Source organism: Aegilops tauschii, chromosome 2 (assembly GCF_002575655.3).
Source record: "Aegilops tauschii subsp. strangulata cultivar AL8/78 chromosome 2, Aet v6.0, whole genome shotgun sequence".
NCBI lineage: Eukaryota > Viridiplantae > Streptophyta > Magnoliopsida > Poales > Poaceae > Aegilops > Aegilops tauschii.
Window position 1 is genome coordinate 4,304,163 of NC_053036.3, and position 21,272 is coordinate 4,325,434.

Here is a 21,272-nt window from a genome sequence, read left to right on the forward strand (position 1 = left end):
TGTGTCAAGGACGCTCGAACCAGGATGGTACTTCACCGATGTGACAGCCCCGACGAGCTTTATCCGGTGCATCCGTCTTCTTCCACCACCGCCACACCGGTCGCTCTCTCCGTTGGCGTCGATCTCTGGCATGCTCGCTTGGGTCATCCCAACCCTGTCACACTTCGTCATATTCTTAAGAGTTTCAGTTTCAGTTCTACTAAGATTGAGGATCACACTTGTCATGCCGGTCGAGTCGGCAAACATGTTCGCCTGCCGTTTAATAATTCCACCACCATTGCTTCTTTTCCCTTTCAGTTGATTCATAGTGATGTGTGGACCTCTCCAGTTCCTAGTAATTCGGGCCATTTATATTATCTGGTCATTCTTGATGATTATTCTCATTACATGTGGACTTTTCCTTTGCGCAGAAAGTCGGATGCACTCTCCACCTTGACGGCCTTTTACTCCTATGTCCGCACGCAGTTTGGGCGTCTCATCCTTGCGTTTCAGACGGACAATGGAAAAGAGTTCGACAACCTTGCTTTCCGCACCTTTTTATCGCATCATGGCATAGTTTTCCGCCTCACATGCCCGTACACTTCCCAGCAGAACGGTCGAGCCAAACGCGTCCTTCACACTCTGAACGACTGCGTTCGCACGCTCCTGTTTCATGCTAACGTGCCGCCTCGCTTCTGGCCGGACGCGCTCGCTACTGCATCCCTTCTCCTTAACCTTCGACCCTGTCAACCATGGTGGAATTTTGCACCTCATCACCTCCTGTTCGGTACGCCACCTTCTTATGATGGTTTGCGTATATTCGGGTGCCTTTGCTATCCTAGCACTACCGGACTCCGCTCCTCACAAACTCGCACCTTGTTCTATCGCTTGCATCTTCATCGGCTACCGCTCTAACTCCAAGGGATATCGGTGCTACAATCCCGTCTCCCATCGTGTGTTCACTTCCCGGCACGTTTACTTTGATGAGCATGTGTTTCCGTTTCACCAGGTACCCCCGGCTGTTCCTCCCGCCACCGATGACGCGGGCTCCTCGACGCCTCTCCCAGGGCGCTCGCGCGCCTCTCTTGGCCCGCACCCTGGCTTTGAGGCGCGGTCCCCGGCGATGGCCCCCGCGGCCACCTCGACGCCCGCGGCCCCCCAGCGCCCCCGGCACCCGCGGCCCCCTCGGCGCCCCCGGCGCCACCGGTGACCGCGGCCTCCTCGACGCCCGCTGTCTCGGCGTCCTCTTCACCGGCGCCTGTGGCCGCTCCAGTCACTCGCGCTCGTACGAGCGTTTTTCGCCCGAGCTCGCGCTACGCCTTGGATGACTACGTCCATGCGGCGTCCACCTCTGAGCCGTCGCCGTTGCCGTCCTCCGTTCGAGTCGCTCCTTGTGATTCGCTCTGGATGGCTGTGATGCAAGAGGAGTTTGACGCCCTGTTGCGCAACCGGACGTGGCAGCTTGTTCCCCGTCCCCGGCACGCCAACGTGATTACCGGGAAGTGGGTCTTCAAACACAAACTCCGTCCTAATGGTACCCTTGATTGCTATAAAGCGCGCTGGGTGATTCGTGGCTTCCGACAGCGTGCTGGCATCGACTTCACCGACACCTTCGCTCCGGTCGTCAAGCCCGGCACGATACGCACGGTTCTTCACCTTGCGGTCTCCCATGCTTGGCCGGTGCACCAGATGGACGTCTCCAACTCCTTCCTCCATGGTCACCTCGAGGAGCAGGTCTTCTGCCAGCATCCCACAGGGTTTGTTGACCCGGCGCTTCCCAACCACGTGTGCCTGCTTTCGCGGTCCTTGTACGGACTCAAGCAGGCTCCGCGCGCTTGATGCCAGCGCATCACGGCGTTTCTCCACCAGCTTGGGTTCCGCTCTACCCGCTCGGACACCTCGCTCTTCGTCTATCATCAGGGCTCTGACACGGCCTACTTGCCGCTCTATGTCGACGACATCACGGCATGTACGGCTGGTCTTCTCAGTCAGCTCACGGCTCGTCTTCGCGCTGAGTTTGCAATCAAGGACTTGGGTCCTTTGCACTACTTCCTCGGTGTCGAGGTGGTGCGCCGTCCGGATGGCTTCTTCCCTCATCAGCGGAAGTATGCTCACGAGCTCCTGGAGCGCGCCGGCATGCTTAACTGCAAGTCGGCCGCTACGTCTGTTGATACGAAGGCCAAGCTTTCTGCCACGGATGGTTCTCCTGCTTCGGATGCTGCATTCTATCGGTCTATCGTTGGTGCTCTCCAGTACCTCACTCTGACTCGACCGGAGATTCAGTATGCCGTGCAGCAGGTGTGTCTTCATATGCATGCTCCTCGAGACGTTCACTGGGCTGCCGTCAAGCGGATTCTCCTCTATATCTGTGGCAGTATGGATCTTGGCGTCACGCTTCACGCCTCCGCTGACACCGCCCTCACCGCCTACTCCGATGCAGACTGGGCGGGCTGCCCTGACACTCGTCGCTCTACTTTGGGCTATTGTGTCTACCTTGGACGCTCACTTATCTCGTGGTCGTCCAAGCGGCAGCCTACGGTCTCTCGTTCCAGTGCTGAGGCTGAGTATCGTGCGGTGGCCAATGCCGTCGCTGAGTGTTCGTGGCTTCGCCGGCTGCTTTAGGAGCTCTCTTGCCCTGTTGACCGTGCCACGGTGGTCTACTGTGACAACGTCTCGGCGGTCTACCTCTCCGCTAACCCGGTGCATCATCGACGGACCAAGCATATTGAGTTGGATATTAATTTTGTTCGGGAACAGGTGGCCCTTGGTCATATTCGTATTTTACACGTCCCTACTTTCCAACAATTTGCCGATATCATGACCAAGGGCTTGCCTACGGCGTCCTTTGAGGAGTTCCGGTCCATTCTTTGTGTCAGCCGCGGTGCCGCTTCGACTGCGCGGGGGGGGGGGGGGGGGGGTTGAGTATATGTGTTATGTGCATATTGTGTATTGGGCCCGCCTCCTAGTTGAGGTCCGTGGCCCACCTTTGTACATCATATATACGTGCCTATGCACGAAGAGCAATATATCGTGCAATTCACATATTCTACAGCCTCGAAGAGGGACATTTGGTTGGTAGCATGGCCTGAACAAGTATTAGAGATAATTTTAAAGGCTAAGAATCTATTACTAGTGTGGAGCCCACCAGCCCAGCCAAACTATTTAGTATTAATCTACAGCCAGGCATGAAACAGGCGTCCGGAATGGATGGCCTGGCCCAGGCTAATGGCGATGCCACGGTTGGCTCAGGCTAACGAGGGTTCCAGGCTTGCTCCAGCCAGGCACATATTCGATCGTTCAGGACGCTAACCAAACAGACACCAGGCAGGTTCTAGGCAAGTTTGTGGCCAGGCACGAGATGGCCAGGGTGCCAACCAAACTCACCCTTAGTGTCTTGGACGGCAGCGTCCAACCGTTTCACAAACCATCAGTAACCAAGCTTGCACGAGCAGCTTCTTGGTGGGGAAAAGACATGGGGAGCAGAGCACCGCGCCCTGTAAGTAGGCCTTTGAATCCAGTTTTTCCAACACAGCATCCATCTAAATGCATCTAGGGATTCTTCTTTGCCTTTGTTGCTTAGGGGATAATCTATGTGCTTGGCCTATATGGATTATCATATTGCAGCGGCATGGATAGAGAATTAAGCTAGTGGACAACATAGCGAGCCGGGTCAAGAGGATGCACGCAACACGGAATGGATCCGTAGTAGCCCAGTCTGAAATGAACACATGTCAATGTGGATTTTTTGTCAGAATTTTTTGATTCTATGAAATGCGATTTTTATATGTTTAAAAAATGGCTCCATGTAGCCCGAGCATCAAAAGGGGGCACTCAATTTAATGCACAAATATTTTCCATATGTACCGCTTTCAATGTGCGTACCCACATACGTGTCATAATCTAAATTGGTGACCATACCTGCAAGGACTAAAAAACCATAACCTAATTTACTAACCAGAGCGGAGGCGTCAGGATACCCCTCCTCGTCGGCAGCTGCCAGAGCTACAGGTAGAGCGGAGGCGAATCCACAGACTCGATGGCGAAGCTAGAATTTGCCCTAGCCGCCAAGGAATATGGGAGGAAAAGCTAAAGACGTAATTGCACTAATATTTTCTCTACCGCCGTTTTCGATGCTCCTATACCCACCTAACGTGTCATAATCGAAAACAGTTATCACGATTTGCTTGGAGATGTTGTGTGGTGCTCTGCTGCTTTTTGCCGAATCATCAAAATAAAATATGTGAAGCGTGGTTCGCGTGGTGTACCAACTAGTCAAGTGCGTGCCTTTAGAAAAAAAATAACTTGTCAAGTGGTAGGACACAAGGAGCAGCGTGAGACGTGGTTCACGTGGTGAGCCAACTTGTCAAGTGGACAGGCAGATTATGTATAAACACGCAACACCTGATTGCACTCTCCATACAGCTAGCTAGCGCCAACAATGTGGTTCTCGGCATTGCTGGCTTGCATAGCAGTAACGACGCTGATCACCATTCATGTGGTGCACATCCTGCACAAACACACCCGAAGAAAGAGTGTTTCTCCTCCTCGCCCTCCCGGCCCTGCCGGCCACCCCATCCTTGGCAACTTGCTCTATGTCATCGGGCCGCTCCGCAACAACCCACACACCGCGCTCGCCACCCTCGCGCAAACCTATGGACCCATCTTGTCCCTTCGTCTTGGTCTAACCCGCACCATCGTCGTGGTGTCATCTGCCGCAGCCGCTCACGAGGCCCTTGCCAAGAATGACGCAGCGCTCGCGTCCCGCCTTGTGCCGGACACAGTCCACGCCATGTCGTACGGCGCAACGTCCATGGTCTTCCTTCCAAGCTCCAACCCACTGTGGAAGCAGGACCGCGTCATCATGGCGCCCGCTTCTCATCCAGCCGGGGCTTGGACACGATCCGGCCCATCTTGGAATGCCATGTCGGGCGTCTCACCGAGTACTTGAGGGCATGCTCTGGCACCGGCATGCCGGTCATAATCAGGGAGGCCGTGAACCGCACGGTGCTCAATGTCATATCCAACATCCTCTTCTCCGAGGATGTGGCGGACTTGAGCGCGCCGGGGGCCCAACCTTTCAGGGGACTCATTGTGCCGGTACTAGAGGAGTGGTCAAAATCCAACGTCTCTGACGCCTTCCCATTCCTCGCACCAATTGACCACCTCTTCGGCTCGCGTCGTCGCATCTCCATACATCTCGCCAAACTGTTCAACTTCTTTGACCAGGAGATCGTTCAGCGCCGGTTAGCTAGAAATGGCACTGGCACTGGCAGTAAGAAGAACAACGACGTGCTGGACATTCTCCTCGAGCGGCACGCCATGTCCAAGCTCACTCGGCAAGAAATCATCACGTTCCTAACAGTATGTACGTTCATTGAGTACTTGTTTTGCTTACAAATATTGTATGTATGTGGAATGTTCATTTGTTTTATTTCTGTACAGGATATGTTCATCGCCGCAAGTGACACGAGCACGGTGACTGTGCAGTGGGCTATGGCCCAGCTACTGCGCCACCCAGAGAAGATGGACAAGGTACGGAACGAGCTCGCAACATGCCTTGCAGCTGGGTCCAGTGACTTTGTCAGGGAGAGCGACCTCGACAACCTTCCCTACCTCCATGCCGTGGTGAAGGAGACACTACGGCTGCACCCAGCAGTACCATTGATACCGCGGGAGGTGGCCACCAACGGAGTGTCACTCGGTGGCTTCCCCATCCCAATCGGAATGGGTGTCGTTGTCAACTTGTGGGCAATTGGAAGGGACCCTATGGTATGGCCTCAACCTAACAAGTTTGTGCCTGAAAGGTTCTTGGCTGCAGGTGCAGACGAGGCTGTGCACTTTCAGGGCAAGGACGACTATACCTATAGGCCATTCGGTGCCGGCCGGAGGGTGTGCCCTGGAATGGACTATGCTCTGCGATCAGTGCCTCTGCTACTAGCCTCACTTGTGCACAAAACAGAATGGAGACTACCTGATGGCATGGCACCCGAGGATATTGATCTCAACGACTGCTATGGCACTGTGCTGAATCTTGCTACGCCACTCGGTGCCGTGCCAGTCTCCACCGTGTGACGTGCATGCCTATATATCAATTATCTTGCGGGCTCGTTTAATTATTGAGATGCTATTATCTGCCGACATATTTCTTTTGAAAAAACATGTAATCTCTCCTATACTATTCCTAACTTATCTCCAGTAGAGGCTTCCTACCCTTTAAGTCTTGTAGTCTATAGCCCGCGAGGCTCAGCAATACAACAAGCGATTCCACCAATTGTCTCCCCGCTAACCCTCTAACATAAAATATTGATACAGAAGAGGAACTAAATGTCACAGGTAGGGAAATCAACTATTCCATAAAATCAAGTGATTTTTTTATCAATATCTTGTGGGCTTGTCTAATTATTTAGATGCTATTATCTGCCATATAATTTTGTTGGAAATTACTTACAAGGCTTGTAAAGTTCAACTAGTCCAACTATTCCATTACTTCGAGTGTTTTTTTTAATCATTTCACCATCTTTTTGTATCACGTGGTGACAATGAGAGATGGATGGTTCCGTACAGTTGGATTTTAACACAACGATTACAAAAGAAAGAGATTCTTTGTGACAATAGTTCGGCAGATGAATAGATAGTGCATTACTTATTTCGGTGCAAGTTTGTTTACGTCCTGTGCAACGCCATGGTATAGGCCATGTAGATGTTTAGCTTGGAGTTTGCTTTATTTCACGGGGAACATGTCTGTGCAAGGTGAGGTCCTTTGGAACATGTGTGCTTCCCCTATACCTGCGTTGGCTGCCAAAACAAGATCAGAACTAGATCAGATAAATTAGACAATTAGTACGCACATAACTTGAATATTAATCATCCCGCAAAAAGAACTTGAATATTAATATGTTAAAGAACAAGATTATGATCAGGTCATTAACAGTAGCTAGCTCATTCGATGTTACCTATGTAAGCTTCGTCAATTAGTAGAAGTTCAGTTGTTCCAGTCTTGTAGCCTGTACGTGGCTTGTTAGCAGAGATAAATTCTGTTGATATATGGGAAAATTTTATTGTTAATGATGATACTGAAAACCGTCAGTAATCCCGATAGGGTGATGCACAAGACCAGAAATATAAGAGGGGATCGCATACGCGATGTTTACCCAGGTTCGACCCTCGTGGTAGAGGTAACACCCTACTCCTGCTTTGTTTTGAATCTTGCCGCCGCATGATCCATGCATGCATTCATCTCCATGAAATGGCATCCACAATTACACATGAAACAGCAGCATTGATCGTTCCTAATTCTTCGCCTTCCGTTACCAAGCAAAAGCCCAAGAAGATGCTAGATGCATGCTTAACCTCCCCATCGCAGATCGCATTGCAAATGTGCCAGGCGGACCTGCCAGTGCTCCTTGAGCATCCAGTTGTACACCTCAACAGTGGCTTCGTGGCCATGCATCACGCGGCACCCTCCGTCGAGCGCGGCATCAAGGGCCGGGCGGTGTACCGGCACCCACCCTTTCAGCAAGGACACGACCAGGCGGACCCTGTTCATTTCGGGCTTGCCGATTTGAGCCGCACGAATGCAGCCAAGGAGACCGTGGTAGCGCGCCACGCAGAAGAGCACCTTATCCAGGATGTGGAACTTGCCATGCCCGCGCTATGGGCGTGTAGATCGTTGTCTCGAACACATGTGTGCCGACGTTCACCCAGATGCGGACGGCTGGCTGTGGCGTGCATATGGCCGTATGTGTTGAAAACTTCTGTCGATGGGAACTGACTCTGGGTTAGAAAAATATGAACAAGAAACTTTCTATACATCCTCCGTATGCATCAGCAGGGTGCCTGACGACCTCCACATCAATACAAGGTACAAGCTATACATGCGTCCACATATTTCCTTTCTTTATTTTCAGTTTTAACACCTGATGATTTGTATCCATGTCACTGATTCCTGAAGAGCCACACACACACACACAACTTCTTTCTCCCTCCACAGCCTCAATTTGTCCAATCCCAGAACAGTTGTTCTCTAACTAATGACCTGTTCATCTCTATTTTTCTTTGTATTTTGTTCCCTCAATATGCTAGTATGAACGGCACCTGAGCAAGGCCATCAAACAGTCTTATTCGGCATCTGAGAATACGTGCACTCGCGTAAGATAGACTGTACATGCATATTTTGATTTGCTCTACTTAGAAAGTGATTGTTATTCTTCATAACTACAAATTTATGACCATTGTTGATTCAAGATACCTAGGTTGCTCCAAAGATGCTTGATGAAATGTTTCTACTATCTACCGAATTAAACATGTTTGAGAAGGTAAGAATATTTGGTGCCTTCTGTATTAAGATTAACTCGCTCTATATGTATCGAGTAAATTTCTAGTGATTAGACAAAGAAATGGGTCAATCAGATTCACTCTATGTCTATCCGATAACTTTATGTTAACTAGACAATGTAAGGTTCAATCAGATTTACAGAATGGTTTTGTTACTCAAGTATAGTCTATGGGTTTTAGCAGTATTAATGTTGTTTCATCAATTTTGCCAAACAGATATATGCAACAACCATAACCCGAACTAAAGGAGACAATAGCAGCAGCCCAAAGAAATATGAGAGGAGGCTTTCTAGAAATACTATGCTGTTAATGTTTTAATATTTTCTTGATATGTCAAACTTTGACAACCTCCCTCTCATATTCACTGCAGTGGAATCTGGTTACATTAGTTGAATGCTTTAGATAATGTATCTGTCGCACTCAAGTATCCGTCCTACCGATTGTACCTCTCATTTTAGGAGCACCTACAGGTTGAGGTTAGCATGACTAGGTCTAGCTATTTTTTTTTCCTTTCAAGTTTTTTCTATGACATTTATACTGACGGGAGAAAAAGGGTGAAATGTGGCAAAAAAATGCTTCTTAACCCAGGAACAACATTTCACTGGCAAAGCATGCAAAATCTCAATGGATGAGACATATAGATTTCTTTGTTATGCATCCACTGTAGAAGACATATAGATTTCTTTGTTATGCATCCATTGTAGAAGAAACGCTATGTGCTCAATCTAAATGATCATGCTCTCATATATTTTTCAATCATGGTTGCATTATATGTTTTTTCTATATGTTCAAGACATTTTTTTCTTAATTTCCCACTGCAATGCGCGGGGTATCTATTAGTATAAATTAAAACAAGGGCACCAAGACTTGGTCTTATACATTCCTAGCTATTTTCTGCAGTCAACTCTACGTATTGGTTGATTCATATAAATAAGAGAGAGTTGTTACTTGCGTGTTGCTCGCGGCAACAATGACATTTTTTGACTTTTCAAATTGCTATTGATTTTTAAGCCAGCACCTTGGCGTGTCAAGTTAGCTAGCTGTTGTTTTTGGTCAAATTGAATAAATGTTATATACAAGGCACATCAACTTGTGAATCTAGATAGCTGGAGGGTGAGGGGTTCAACATTCTTCTTGTGCTTGCATCCGCTGACTCTATAAGGAAGTTGTCCCATCACTCTTGGGCCCGGCACCAACCAAGAGGAGGCGGGGATCTCTCCAATCATTCGAAGAGCTGAGATATCTTAAAGGAAAAATTAGATAGTCCCTGCGTCCATATATATAGGGCCTAATATGTTTTCCGAGACTGCCCTTGACTATTCTAAACGTAAATCATTCGAGGATGGCAGCAGAGCCGGCAAAAGCAAGCAGAAGAGGGTGGTGTTTGTACTACTGCTGCTGCTATACAAACAGTAACACTAAAACAATGAGAGAAGCAGCTAAAAAAATTGGAAACCAATAAATAAATGTTTTAAACAAAGGTGTAGTCATACATCTGGGCAAGCATGTAATAACGAGTTCAAGTAAGAGAAACGGTCACTTTGACCACCACGACTGCTAGCTTGAGTTGGCATATTATACTTTCCGTGGACTGCGGGAGCTCTCTCGTGGATAAAACTCAACCAAAAAGGCCTCCCGTGGACATTATTGCATGCTGATAACGATGAGAAAGATCATGGACTTGACCTCCCGTGGACATTATTTACAGGCTTCTAGACATCCGATTGTTTCAAACTTCTGAACGTGATTTGACTAGTGGTGTGGCTAGATCTTAATAGACTGAGAGTCTTAGTCAAGCGACAGAACATATAAAAAAAGAGAATGAAAAAATTAAGAAGAAAATTTTTGCACGGATCTCCGCGAAAGATAACACGAATATAGTATCGACTAAGACTTGGTTAAGTTTGAGGTTTAGTAATCCCGTCAAAAAATAAACAACAGCTCTCTGCGATCCACCGATCGAGCCATTTAAATTCAGGACGTGTGGTCATTCGATGTAAAGAGACACACACAAAATCAATGGAGCCTGCAGCACTTCCGTTGCTCTGGTCCGTCCTCCCCTTAATCATCTTACTCTTCTTACTTGTCGTTAAAATCTACACCTCGACTCCAGCGGGAAAGCGGCTGCCGCCGGGACCATGGCAGCTGCCGCTCGTAGGCAGCCTCCACCACTTCCTGCTGTCGCGCCACGGCGACCTGCCGCACCGTGCCCTGCAGGAGCTCTCTCGCAAGCACGGCCCGCTCATGCTGCTCCGCTTCGGTGCTGTGCCCACGCTGGTCGTCTCCTCTGCCGAGGCCGCCAGGGAGGTCCTCAAGACGCATGACGCGGCCTTCGCCAGCCGCCACCTCACGCCAACGCTGGACATCTTTAGCCGCGGTGGCCAAGACATCCTCTTCTCCCCCTACGGTGACCTGTGGCGCCAGCTCCGACGCATCTGCCTGCTCGAGCTCATGAGCGCACGCCGCGTCCTGTCCTTCCGCCACATCCGGGAAGACGAGGTAGCCGCCTTGATCGGCTACATCACAGACGAGTGTGCTCGCGGTGGCGGCTGCACGGTGGTAGAAATTGGCCAGCTGATCACCCGCACGGTCAACGACATCGTGGTGCGGTCGGCCGTCGGCGGACGGTGCCCACGGCGGGACGAGTTCCTGCACGTGCTCGACCGGTCTGTGAAGCTCGCCGGTGGCTTTAACCTGTCTGACCTCTACCCATCGTCAGCACTGGCGCGCTGGCTCAGCGGCGCCCTCCGGGAGACCGAGCGGTGCAACCGCAAAGCGCGTGCCATTATGGACGATTTCATCCGCGAGCGCATCGACGGTGCCGGCGAGAGCATGGAGGACCTTCTCGGGGTGCTGTTGAGGGTGCAGAAGGACGGCGGGACGCAGTGCCCTCTGGACCTTACCACCGACATCATCACCACTGTGGTCCAGGAAATGTTCGTAGCCGGGAGCGAGACCTCGTCGACGACGCTGGAATGGGCCATGTCGGAGCTGGTGAGGAACCCGCGCGTCCTCCACAAGGCCCAGACAGAGGTACGAGAGGCACTCCATGGACGGAGCAAGCTAGTGGAGGGTGACCTCGCTGGTGGGCGGCTGAGCTACCTCAACTTGGTGATGAGGGAGACGTTGCGGTTGCACGCACCGTTGCCGTTCCTGCTGCCACGGCAGTGCCGAGAGCCATGCGAGGTGATGGGCTACCACATCCCCGAGGGCACAAAGGTTCTGGTGAACGCCTGGGCCCTGGGCAGGGACGGCGCCTACTGGGAGGACGCTGAGGCATTCAAGCCGGAGAGGTTCGAGGAGAGTAGCGCCGCCGCCATGGACTTCAAGGGCGGCCACTTCGAGTACCTTCCCTTCGGGTCAGGCAGGAGGATGTGCCCAGGCGTGGTGCTCGGCCTCGCCAACATGGAGCTGCTGATCGCCAGCCTTCTCTACCACTTCGACTGGGAGCTCCCCGGCGGCGGGAGACCGGAGGAGCTCGACATGTCTGAGGCGTTTGGCATCGCCGTCAGCAGGAAGTCCAAGCTCGTGCTGCACTCCACGCAGCGTATCCCATTCACGAATTAATCGATTTAGCTCACTTCTAGAAGAAAAAAATCAAGTTAGCTCGGGTGGCACGCGCACGCTCTGCGGATCGTGTGTGTGTGTGTGTGTGTGTGTGTGTGTGTGTGTGATAATGCATATATCAGCAGCGTAAACTAGGCCTCCATTATTTCTACAAGCGTGTGTATCAGGAGAGATAGCTTGGAGTAACCAGTTGCCCTGCATGGCGGTGATAGCAAGAACCCACAATTGAAAAACAGAGGAATAAACATGCGTTAGTGACTGAAAATAATAGAATGTAGAATAAGAACAAAAATAAATACAATAGGTATCAGATTGTAGAATCAATTCCAAATTCTTATGTTTGTAAGAGGAACCTGTTGCTAGCTTCAAAAAAAAACGAGGAACCTATCGCTAGCTTCAAAAAAAAAGAGGAACCTGTTGCTATCTTCAAAAAAAGAGGGCTGTGACAAATTAGAAATCTGACCCTTGAAGAACCACATCAAACTTTAGCAGCCTTTGTGACCCCTTTTTCTTGCGAATACGCAAAGCTTGTCTATCATTTCATTGATAGGAGAAATTTGTGACCCCTTTGACATGCTATTTTTCAGCTGCTTCCCTTCATGCTTGGTAGTACGGCCGTGGGATGAGCATAATAACAATACAAAACTGAACTAAAATAATTCCTGAAGAAATTAGAACTGGAAAATAGTAAACCACAAATAATTAAGAAATGAATGATTGTTAAAACATACCCAATGTTATTGAATTGCTATATTAAGGCAGGAAGATCTGCTATTGCTCGCCATTGTAAGGGAAAGGATGGCCTCAATTGATTATACCCTATTGTAGAAACATGTTGGCCTCAATTGATTATACCATATTGTAGAAACATGAAGAAACAACCATATGCACCTGAATCAAGCGTTTTAATATATAATGTGGTCAAGCAACATAGCAAATTTAGTGTGCTTGTGGGAAATTCCTTCCTAGCAATTTCATCAATTCTCGTTTGATATATGCCTGGGGTTGTGTTGGTTATCCGATGAACCGCCCTGTAATATAAGGAAGATCGGCCCATGTATGTTTATGTTAGCAGTATTACGCACAAATAGATACAGCATTGAGGCCCAACAAAAAACCCAAAAAAGTATGATAAGAAAGTCAAAAAATAGGCAAACAAATAGTAGAAAGACAAACGATTGCTTTCACAGATGGAATAATATTTGGCATTACAATAAAATATACAGAAATTTGAAATAATTAGTGAAAACCTGATGATGGGATCCACAGAGGAGATAAATAAAAACCACAAACGCTGGTTCATACATGCCGTGATCCATCTTACGACTGACGGCACAGATCTTTTACAGGAGGTCGACACCTCGACGGCAACATCGCTGCGGCCCTGAGAACTCCGTATTACACAAGGAAGTGCAAGGCGGTGGAAGAATTGGAATCAGAAGTTGAAGAAGCGGCTTCATGATCTGCTATCAATAGACAGTGATGCACGGAGATAGTAGACAAAATGGGTTTGTAGGAGGACAGTGAAGGGGATACAGTAAAAGTGGAAACCGGAGAAGATGGGAAATCCAATTTCTCGATTCAATAGAAGCCCAAAGAGGTGCATATGGTACCCAAATAAGAATAGGATAGGCTGCCTTTGATCGGCAGGTGGGCTAGCGTGGAACTCGGCAGCTCAGCTCGTACACCAAAAGAATGCGGCAGCGGCAAGCGGAAAGAGAGCGGCGGCGGCGATACAACATTTGCAGCGGAGAAGATGAAGCATGTTTCTTTTAGCAAAAGAAGATGAAGCATGTGCGACCTACTTCAATTACACCGGCTAAATCCCACCTTAATTAAAAATTACAAGCGACTCATGAGGTGGGGCCAACTTTTTATGGCCTACGACCCATGTAACTATCGTACCAGTGTAATTCTCTATTGTATAATTCTACAAAAGAAAATCATTAGAAAGACCACGAACCTTTCTGTTTGTAACTAAAATAAAATCCTAACAAGATACGCACTCGTATCTCATCCCATGCATATACTAATCAGTTTTGCTAGAACTCATCTAGATGAGATTTAATTTGGTCTCATTCACCTTTTATAGCCATTGAATGTGATGCTATAAGATGTGTGTGTGCTGACGTGGGTTGTATCCGTTCTTATTTTCTAAGTGAATGAGACCAAATTACGTCTCATCTAGATGAGTTCTAGGTACTCCCTATACTAATTGCACCGGCTGCCCTAAAAAACAAATTCTACCGTATCCCTTAATTATCTCTCTCCCCGTAAAAACATGCGTCCCTTTATCTCCCCATTCTCTCTCTTCCCGTATCTTTCCTATTTCTGTGTTCACATTCCTTTGTATCTTCCACTCCACCGACCCCTCCTTTATCTGTTCTCTCTCTTGAGTCTCTTCCACCATGGAAAATGAAACAATCATCTCTCTCCAAACTGAAGCAAGCGAGTTTGGGGGCATGAATCCAGTTGATCAACATCTTACTGCATCCAATTTTGAGTTCTTCATCTAGATCGGGTTCACCTTGAAAAGAAAAAAAATTGTCTTAAAACTTCTGAATCAGGTTCGTTTCTCACACTATTTTGTTGCTTTACCGCTTTATACATGAATCCATCCCAACTTTACCACTGGATTCGGATTAGCGAAGCATCTACTGTCCAATTTTCTTCTGGCGATTTGTTGTACCGTCTTTGAATCACGCTGTGAGACTATGCAGTTCGTATTGCTTACAGTAACACGACAACCACGATTTGATCAAATTCTCGTACTCCTTTCTTTCTGATTTGCGCCTTGAATAATCTTCAAAAATAGTGTTCTTTTGATCTGTTATATAAAAGTTTTGCTTTCTTTGTTTTATGCAATTTAGGTAATACAATGGCGTATGATATGCTAAATGCAATTAGCCTTTGGGAAACCACTAGTAGAAAACAGGGCTTTGGTCACAGGGCAGTATTCACATTAGTCCTGGTTCAGTCACGAACCGAGACTAATGTGAGCATTCGTCCCGGTTCGTGCGGCTAAGGCATTAGTCCCGGTTCACCTGGGCCCTTTAGTCCCGGTTGGTGCCACGAACCGGGACTAAAGGGTGCGATGCCCATTAGTCCCGGTTGGTGGCACCAACCTTTAGTCCCGGTTGGTGCCACCAACCGGTACTAATGGGCTTTGAGGCATTAGTACCGGTTCATGGCACGAACCGGTACTAAAGGTCCCATTTTCAAACTCTACCCCCCCCCCCCCCGGACCGCCTTTTCAGTTTTAGAAAAAACAAAAGAAAATGATGGAAATGTCAAAAAATAAAATAAATAAGTTTCCCATGTGATATGTGGTCTAGTTGTTGGGAAAATTTACAAATATGAATTTCGACTTTATTTGCAAAATCTCTCTCGAATTTGTAAAATGGGCATACCTTTTCCTTACGAACTCGGATGAAAAAGTTTTTTATATGAAAAATCATCTACTCGAAAAGTTACATCCGAATTTACGGGGCTTTTAAGATCTAGAGTGGAAAAAATCGAAAAAAAAATTCAAACTTACTAGTGGCGCACCATTTGCTAGGTGCGCCACTAGTAACAGAAAAAATATAGTTTCAATTTTTTTTGGAAAAAATGTGGTCAAATCTGGTCAAACTGTGGTCAAACAATGGTTAAACTAATTATTCTAGAATATTAGTGTTACTAAATAATTATTTCAGTTATTTTGAATTTTGGTCAAATCTGGTCAAACTGTGGTCAAACAATGGTCAAACAATGGTCAAACTAATTATTCTAGAATATTAGTGTTACTAATAATTATTTCAGTTATTTTGCATTTTGGTCAAATCTGGTCAAACTATGGTCAAACTGTGGTCAAACAATGGTCAAACTAATTATTCAAGAAATATTAGTGTTACTAAATAATTATTGTTTTTTAAAACAATAGTTTCAAACTCGAACAGTGAAATGTGTCACTTCATGCTCAAGCAAAATTCCTGAGATTTAATAGGATTGACATCTTACTATTGTCAGGAAAACAACAAGTGCAGACTTGGAAACGAGGGAGAATAGAACCCGGAAGTTAAGCGTGCTCAGGCTGGGGGAGTGGGAGGATGGGTGACCGTTCGGGATGTTAGATGATTTGGAATGATGAGGGGTGATTAGAGATTAGAGGATAAATTGAGCAGTGATAAGGGGTGATGATTAGAGATTAGAGGTTAAAATAATTCAGAAATTTGAAAATAAAAAAATTCAAAAAAAAATTCAAAAGAAAAATCATAAAATTTCCTTTAGTCCCGGTTGGTGTTACCAACCAGGACTAAAGGTGGAGCTCCACGTGGCCGCGGCCTTTAATACGGTTCGTGTAAGAACCTGGACTAAAGGGGAGAGGCATTAGTAACGACCCTTTAGTCCCGGTTCAAAAACCGGGACTAAAGGGCCTTACCAACCGGGCCAAAAGCCCCTTTTTCTACTAGTGAACCATTAACCTCAACGGTAACAAACTTATGATGAAGAGGTCGTTGATAGAAGAAGGTTTAGACTACATGACATAAAAAAAGTAGGTAACATCTGCTTTGAATTTCCATCCAGTCGAAGGCGACAAGATGCTAATTTTCTTGTGCACAAGAGACAAAGGTCTAAAATATATCGTAATAATAGCAAGCTTCACATTTCGTAGCATTGAAATACTTTCCACATGAGAGATGGTCAGAAGATTTACTTATCAAGTATGACTATATTTTTTATATTATATACTTCAATTTTTTTGCATCCTAGCACCAACTTATTTAGCATATGTCATTGTCATAGCAAATTACATCGGAGATATGGAAAAACACATACTACTCACGAAATTCCAAAGGTGTAGAGATATTGCGCTCCGAATTGAGTCAGTATACTGGAAAAATCAAAATATGTGCAATTACTATTGTTGGTATGAGATGCTTCAACGTCCAATTTGCGTACGACGGAAAATCTTATGCTCAACTGCACCTCTATTAATTACACCAATGGTTTGATTCATTGTGTCATATAAAAATCTAAAACCTAGTTGTGTGAGTGTAACAAGGCGTGGAGGCGACGGTGGAAGGCAGGCAATTCGCAATGAGCTAGATGGCGACAGTGGACTGGTGTCAAACATGATCTAGTTAAATGGACTGGGTGTTTGTTTTTCATATGATCGTTTTCTGTGTCACACCTCCGATTCGTGGGCCCAAAGGGTCAAATGAGTCTCGTAGCCATTGCTGATGGCATGGTTAGCTACATTTTCATTATTACACCGTTTAGAAAAAATGATGTCTTAAACTGTTTTTAAAAATCAACAATGTTCATTATTTAAAAAGTGGTTTCAGTTATTCTGTAAAAGTTTTGATTGTTCCAAAAAGCGATTTCAGTTACTTTCAACATGTTGCGGTTCTTAGAAAAATATCATGATTTTCTATAAAGTAATTTCAGCCTTTTTAATTATTTCAAAAAGCGATATAAGAAATATTTCAGTATTACATATATTTTTATTATGTTATTAGATAACAATTCGCACCATTTTCATTATTAAAAGAAGGTGATTTTAAGATAGAATGCATACACCTAGATATATAGTACCTACCATGTACTCCCTCCGTTCCTAAATATTTGTCTTCCTAGATATTTCAACAAGTGACTACATACGGAGCAAAATGAGTGAATCTACGCTCTAAAATATGTCTATATACATCCGTATGTGGTAGTCCATTTGAAATCTCTAAAAAGACAAATATTTAGGAACGGAGGGAGTACGTTGTAAAACGAAGGCTTGCGGTCCACAACAATTAATTAGGATGCTTTAACCGAAATAATTTTGCCGCTAATTCAAAAAGAGGAGGAAATAGGGGAACAATTAAGATGCTCCTTTTGGCAGGGGGATACTTTGCTCATTACGGAAGTAATTGTGGGGGTCGATCTCAGCCTTGGCCTTGGTGAGCCTATGGTAGTTACCCTTGCAGCGTGTTTGGTTCAGGGGAATTCGAGATGGGGAATGGGAGTTGAGAGGTGAGGAGATTAAAAGTCCACTGTTTGATTAGAGGGAATGAGAGTTTAAGTAGGAAGGGGAATGGGAGTTGAGGAAGCCAATTCCCATTTATTTCTTCCCAGGGGGTACCCTGTTAATTCGTGAGCAGAGTTTTATCTCACGCTAATTCCCATCATATACCAAACAAGGGAATGGGAGTAAAAATCTACTTCCCATGACTAATCCCTTCATAAACATCCTTGTGCAAACTCCCATTCCTCTGCCTAAGTGCTTACCAAACAGGCTGTTGAAGTATTTCGGCCCCCAGTCGGGACCTAGATCCAGGTCCCTGCAGTTGAAGTAGGCTCCCCTTGACTTGGAATTAGAGCTCACGTACGGTGACATGAAGGCATACATGTCCCTCACCCACTTGCTCTGCACGGCCCCGGCGTTTCCCGATTCGTCTCCTGAATCCACCGGCCAGTAGTTGTACAATTGCATGCTATACATCACCCCGGCGCGGTGCGGGAACGGCGTCGCGTCCTCCTTCACGTTGCTCATCCGCCCGCCATAGGGGACCAGGACGATCTGCGCATTTGGCTGCCCAAGCTGCTTGTTGAAGATCTTGGCCCACACCTCCCGACGAATGGGGCGCCGGACGTAGTCCGTCGTCGCCTTGAAGCCATTGCTGGAGTCGAACTCGGAGGTGGTCCGCTTCGTGAGGTCCTCCACGGTCGCGTTGTTGACGTAGGCCACGGACTCGATCCAGGTCATCTCCTTGCAGTCGGAGCGTCTCAAATTCAGCTCCGGGATGCCGTCGCTCCTGCTCATCACCAAAGGCAGGAGCGCGTCGCACGTGCCGAGGAACACCGCTCGGAAGACGGCCATGTCGTTCTGGACAAGCGCCCTGATGTACAGTTCCTCCGGCAGGGCCGGCGCGACCTTCTGCCACTTGGTGACCGCTTGCACGGCGGCGCCCTGGCTGTTGGACACCGAGACCTTGAACACCGACACCGTCGCCGGGACGGGCACGAGCCTCACCTGCCACTTCAGCACGACGCCAAAGCTCCCGCCGCCGCCGCCTCGAATGGCCCAGAAGACGTCGTCCCCCATGGTGGTCTTGTTCAGGAGCGTGCCATTGGCGTCCACCAACTCGGCATCAATGACGTTACCGACGGCTAGCCCGTGCTTGCGCATCAGCGTGCCAAAGCCACCGCCGCTAAAATGGCCTCCGACGCCGACGGTCAAGCACACGCCGGCCGGGAACCCAAGAAGGTCGCTCGCCTTTGATATGGCATAATAGAGCTCGCCGAGCGTCGCGCCGGACTCCACCCACGCCGTCGACGTCTGGTTGTCGACGACCACCGTGCGTAGCTCCGACATGTCGAGCATCGCGAAGCCCTCGATGCCCACGGACCGGTACGACAGGCCCTCATAGTCGTGCCCGCCGCTGCGCACGCGGAGGGGCACCCCGTTTAGGCTACCGCACCGCACGGCGATCTGAACGTGGTGAGCATTCGCCGGCATCACGACATAGAGCGGCCTCCCGGTGGTATTTGCGAGGAACTTTGGGTTCCTAATGTATTTGTCAAGCTGCGTGTTGAACAAATCTTCGCCCTGCTCGAACACTGAGATGTTAGCCTTCGTGAGGCATTGGAGGAAGCCAGCGGGCGACGCTTGGGAAGAAGAAGAGATCATGGAGCAGCTGCTGAACAAGAAGGTTAAGGTGAGCAGCAGTGGCGCCGCTAAGTTGAAGCGCTTGGCCATGGAGATCGTTGCTACTACTCCTCCCTCTCCGTCCCCAAATAGATGGCCTATATAGTAAAAGGCATCAATATATTTAATGACATTAAATAGATACTAGAAATATCAATGCTTACTAAGTTTACCCGGATATCTATTTAATATTAAGAAAATGTATGGGATGGCATCAATTAAATAGATATTTAGATATATCAATCCCTATGCATATCTAAACAATCCTCAGTTAATGTCCTTTTGAGAGAAAGTTTATGAGATATCTTAGATTTGGTGCCAAGATCCACATTTAGCTTAACATATTGTTGATTTTAATCAAGATACTAATTGCACATCTATATTGGGTAAGACATCAATTGTATAGTAGGTAGGACATTAATTGCATGTAGATAATTTCCCTCAAAAAAATTGCATGTTGATAATTGGTAGGATATTGAGTGTCCGGCGGATTTTATGGCATGACATTGAGTCTAAACGTGTTTATAACAAGTGGCAGTAGTGGGTAATTTTAGCACTGTAAAGTGTTTGGTGTTCAACATTGGAGCTATTTAAAATACTAGACCACGTGATTTGATGACCGAGATGGTTTGGTTCTGCCTCTATGGGTCTTTTTATATTGGTATATACTACTCCCTCCGTCCGGAAATACTTGTCGGAGAAATGGATGAATCTAGACGTATTTTAGTTATAGATACATCCCATTTTATCCATTTCTCCGACAAGTATTTCGGGACGAAGGGAAGTAGATAAGATGTCACACCAAATTTTTACCTAGTTGGCATGACTAAGATATAGTACACGATGTAGTATTTGAACTGCGCTAACAACCCTACTTGACAGGGCGACACACATCATGTCATTGGTATTTAGTTTAATGCGCATTACTTTTGGCAAAACAATTGTGTATATACAATGTATACTACGTACTGTGTGGGGAAAAACAAATATTTACGCGTGATACGAGGGTATCCAAGCATTTAGCCCAAACACAAGGCATAGCCCATGTTGTCTCCCTTCAAACCCAACATGGACCAATAGCCCAATATCCTTATCCCTGTCTAGTCTAGTACAGAAATAACTGCAACCATGATCACACGAGACTCAGTTAATTCGACCATCACACGAACTAGCACGCCCCATCCCCCAAATTCTGATCGCACGCACCCATCATAGGATAATACATCCATTTCAGTGACAACTAATTCTGAACAAAGGCAGTATTAGCGATGTGAATTTGCAATGTGCGAATGTTTGTGAATTTGTGACAAACGAGCATTACTTATGAAAAAATAGTACTCAAGTATTGCCATTTTGATATGTTGAACAAATGGAACTTCTATATATTAAACAAGTAGTGATTTTTATGTGGAACAATTTATGATCAATTATATCAAAATATGATATTCTGCTCAATTACGTATTAGATATTATATAGTTAGGCCCCGTTCAGTATGCAGGTTAGTAAAACAAAGGAATATAACACCGCACAGGAAGAGCTTTGGCTGCACACTTCAGTCCTGCGGTTCCCCAGAACAGAGGAATAAGAAAAGAATCGATGTTCCGTAGGGAAATTAGCAGGAGAAATCAACATATGTTGGCCCCAGCTAACGATTTTTATATGTGAAAAAAGTACAGCTTGGTGCTTCCAGCTTGCACAAATCACAAATTCTGA

General features: G+C 46.9%; 3 protein-coding genes across 3 annotated transcripts; 2 read left to right on the forward strand and 1 right to left on the reverse strand.

Annotated features, from left to right (window-relative positions):
• The first annotated feature begins 4,421 nt into the window (after window positions 1-4,421).
• LOC123493414 (oryzalexin E synthase-like) lies at window positions 4,422-6,413 on the forward strand. Its single transcript, XM_045232446.2, has 2 exons — window positions 4,422-5,340; window positions 5,422-6,413. The coding sequence occupies exons 1-2, from the start codon at window positions 4,948-4,950 to the stop codon at window positions 6,049-6,051; spliced, it is 1,023 nt and encodes a 340-aa protein (XP_045088381.1). The 5' UTR covers window positions 4,422-4,947; the 3' UTR covers window positions 6,052-6,413.
• A 3,917-nt stretch (window positions 6,414-10,330) lies between these two features.
• LOC109785745 (zealexin A1 synthase) lies at window positions 10,331-12,488 on the forward strand. Its single transcript, XM_020344338.4, has one exon. The coding sequence runs from the start codon at window positions 10,333-10,335 to the stop codon at window positions 11,878-11,880; it is 1,548 nt and encodes a 515-aa protein (XP_020199927.1). The 5' UTR covers window positions 10,331-10,332; the 3' UTR covers window positions 11,881-12,488.
• Window positions 12,489-17,892: 5,404 nt separating this feature from the next.
• Window positions 17,893-19,609, reverse strand: LOC109785755 (berberine bridge enzyme-like Cyn d 4). The gene has a single exon (XM_020344347.3). It carries the CDS (start codon window positions 19,607-19,609, stop codon window positions 18,026-18,028), a length of 1,584 nt encoding a protein of 527 aa, XP_020199936.3. The 3' UTR covers window positions 17,893-18,025.
• Window positions 19,610-21,272: the final 1,663 nt, after the last annotated feature.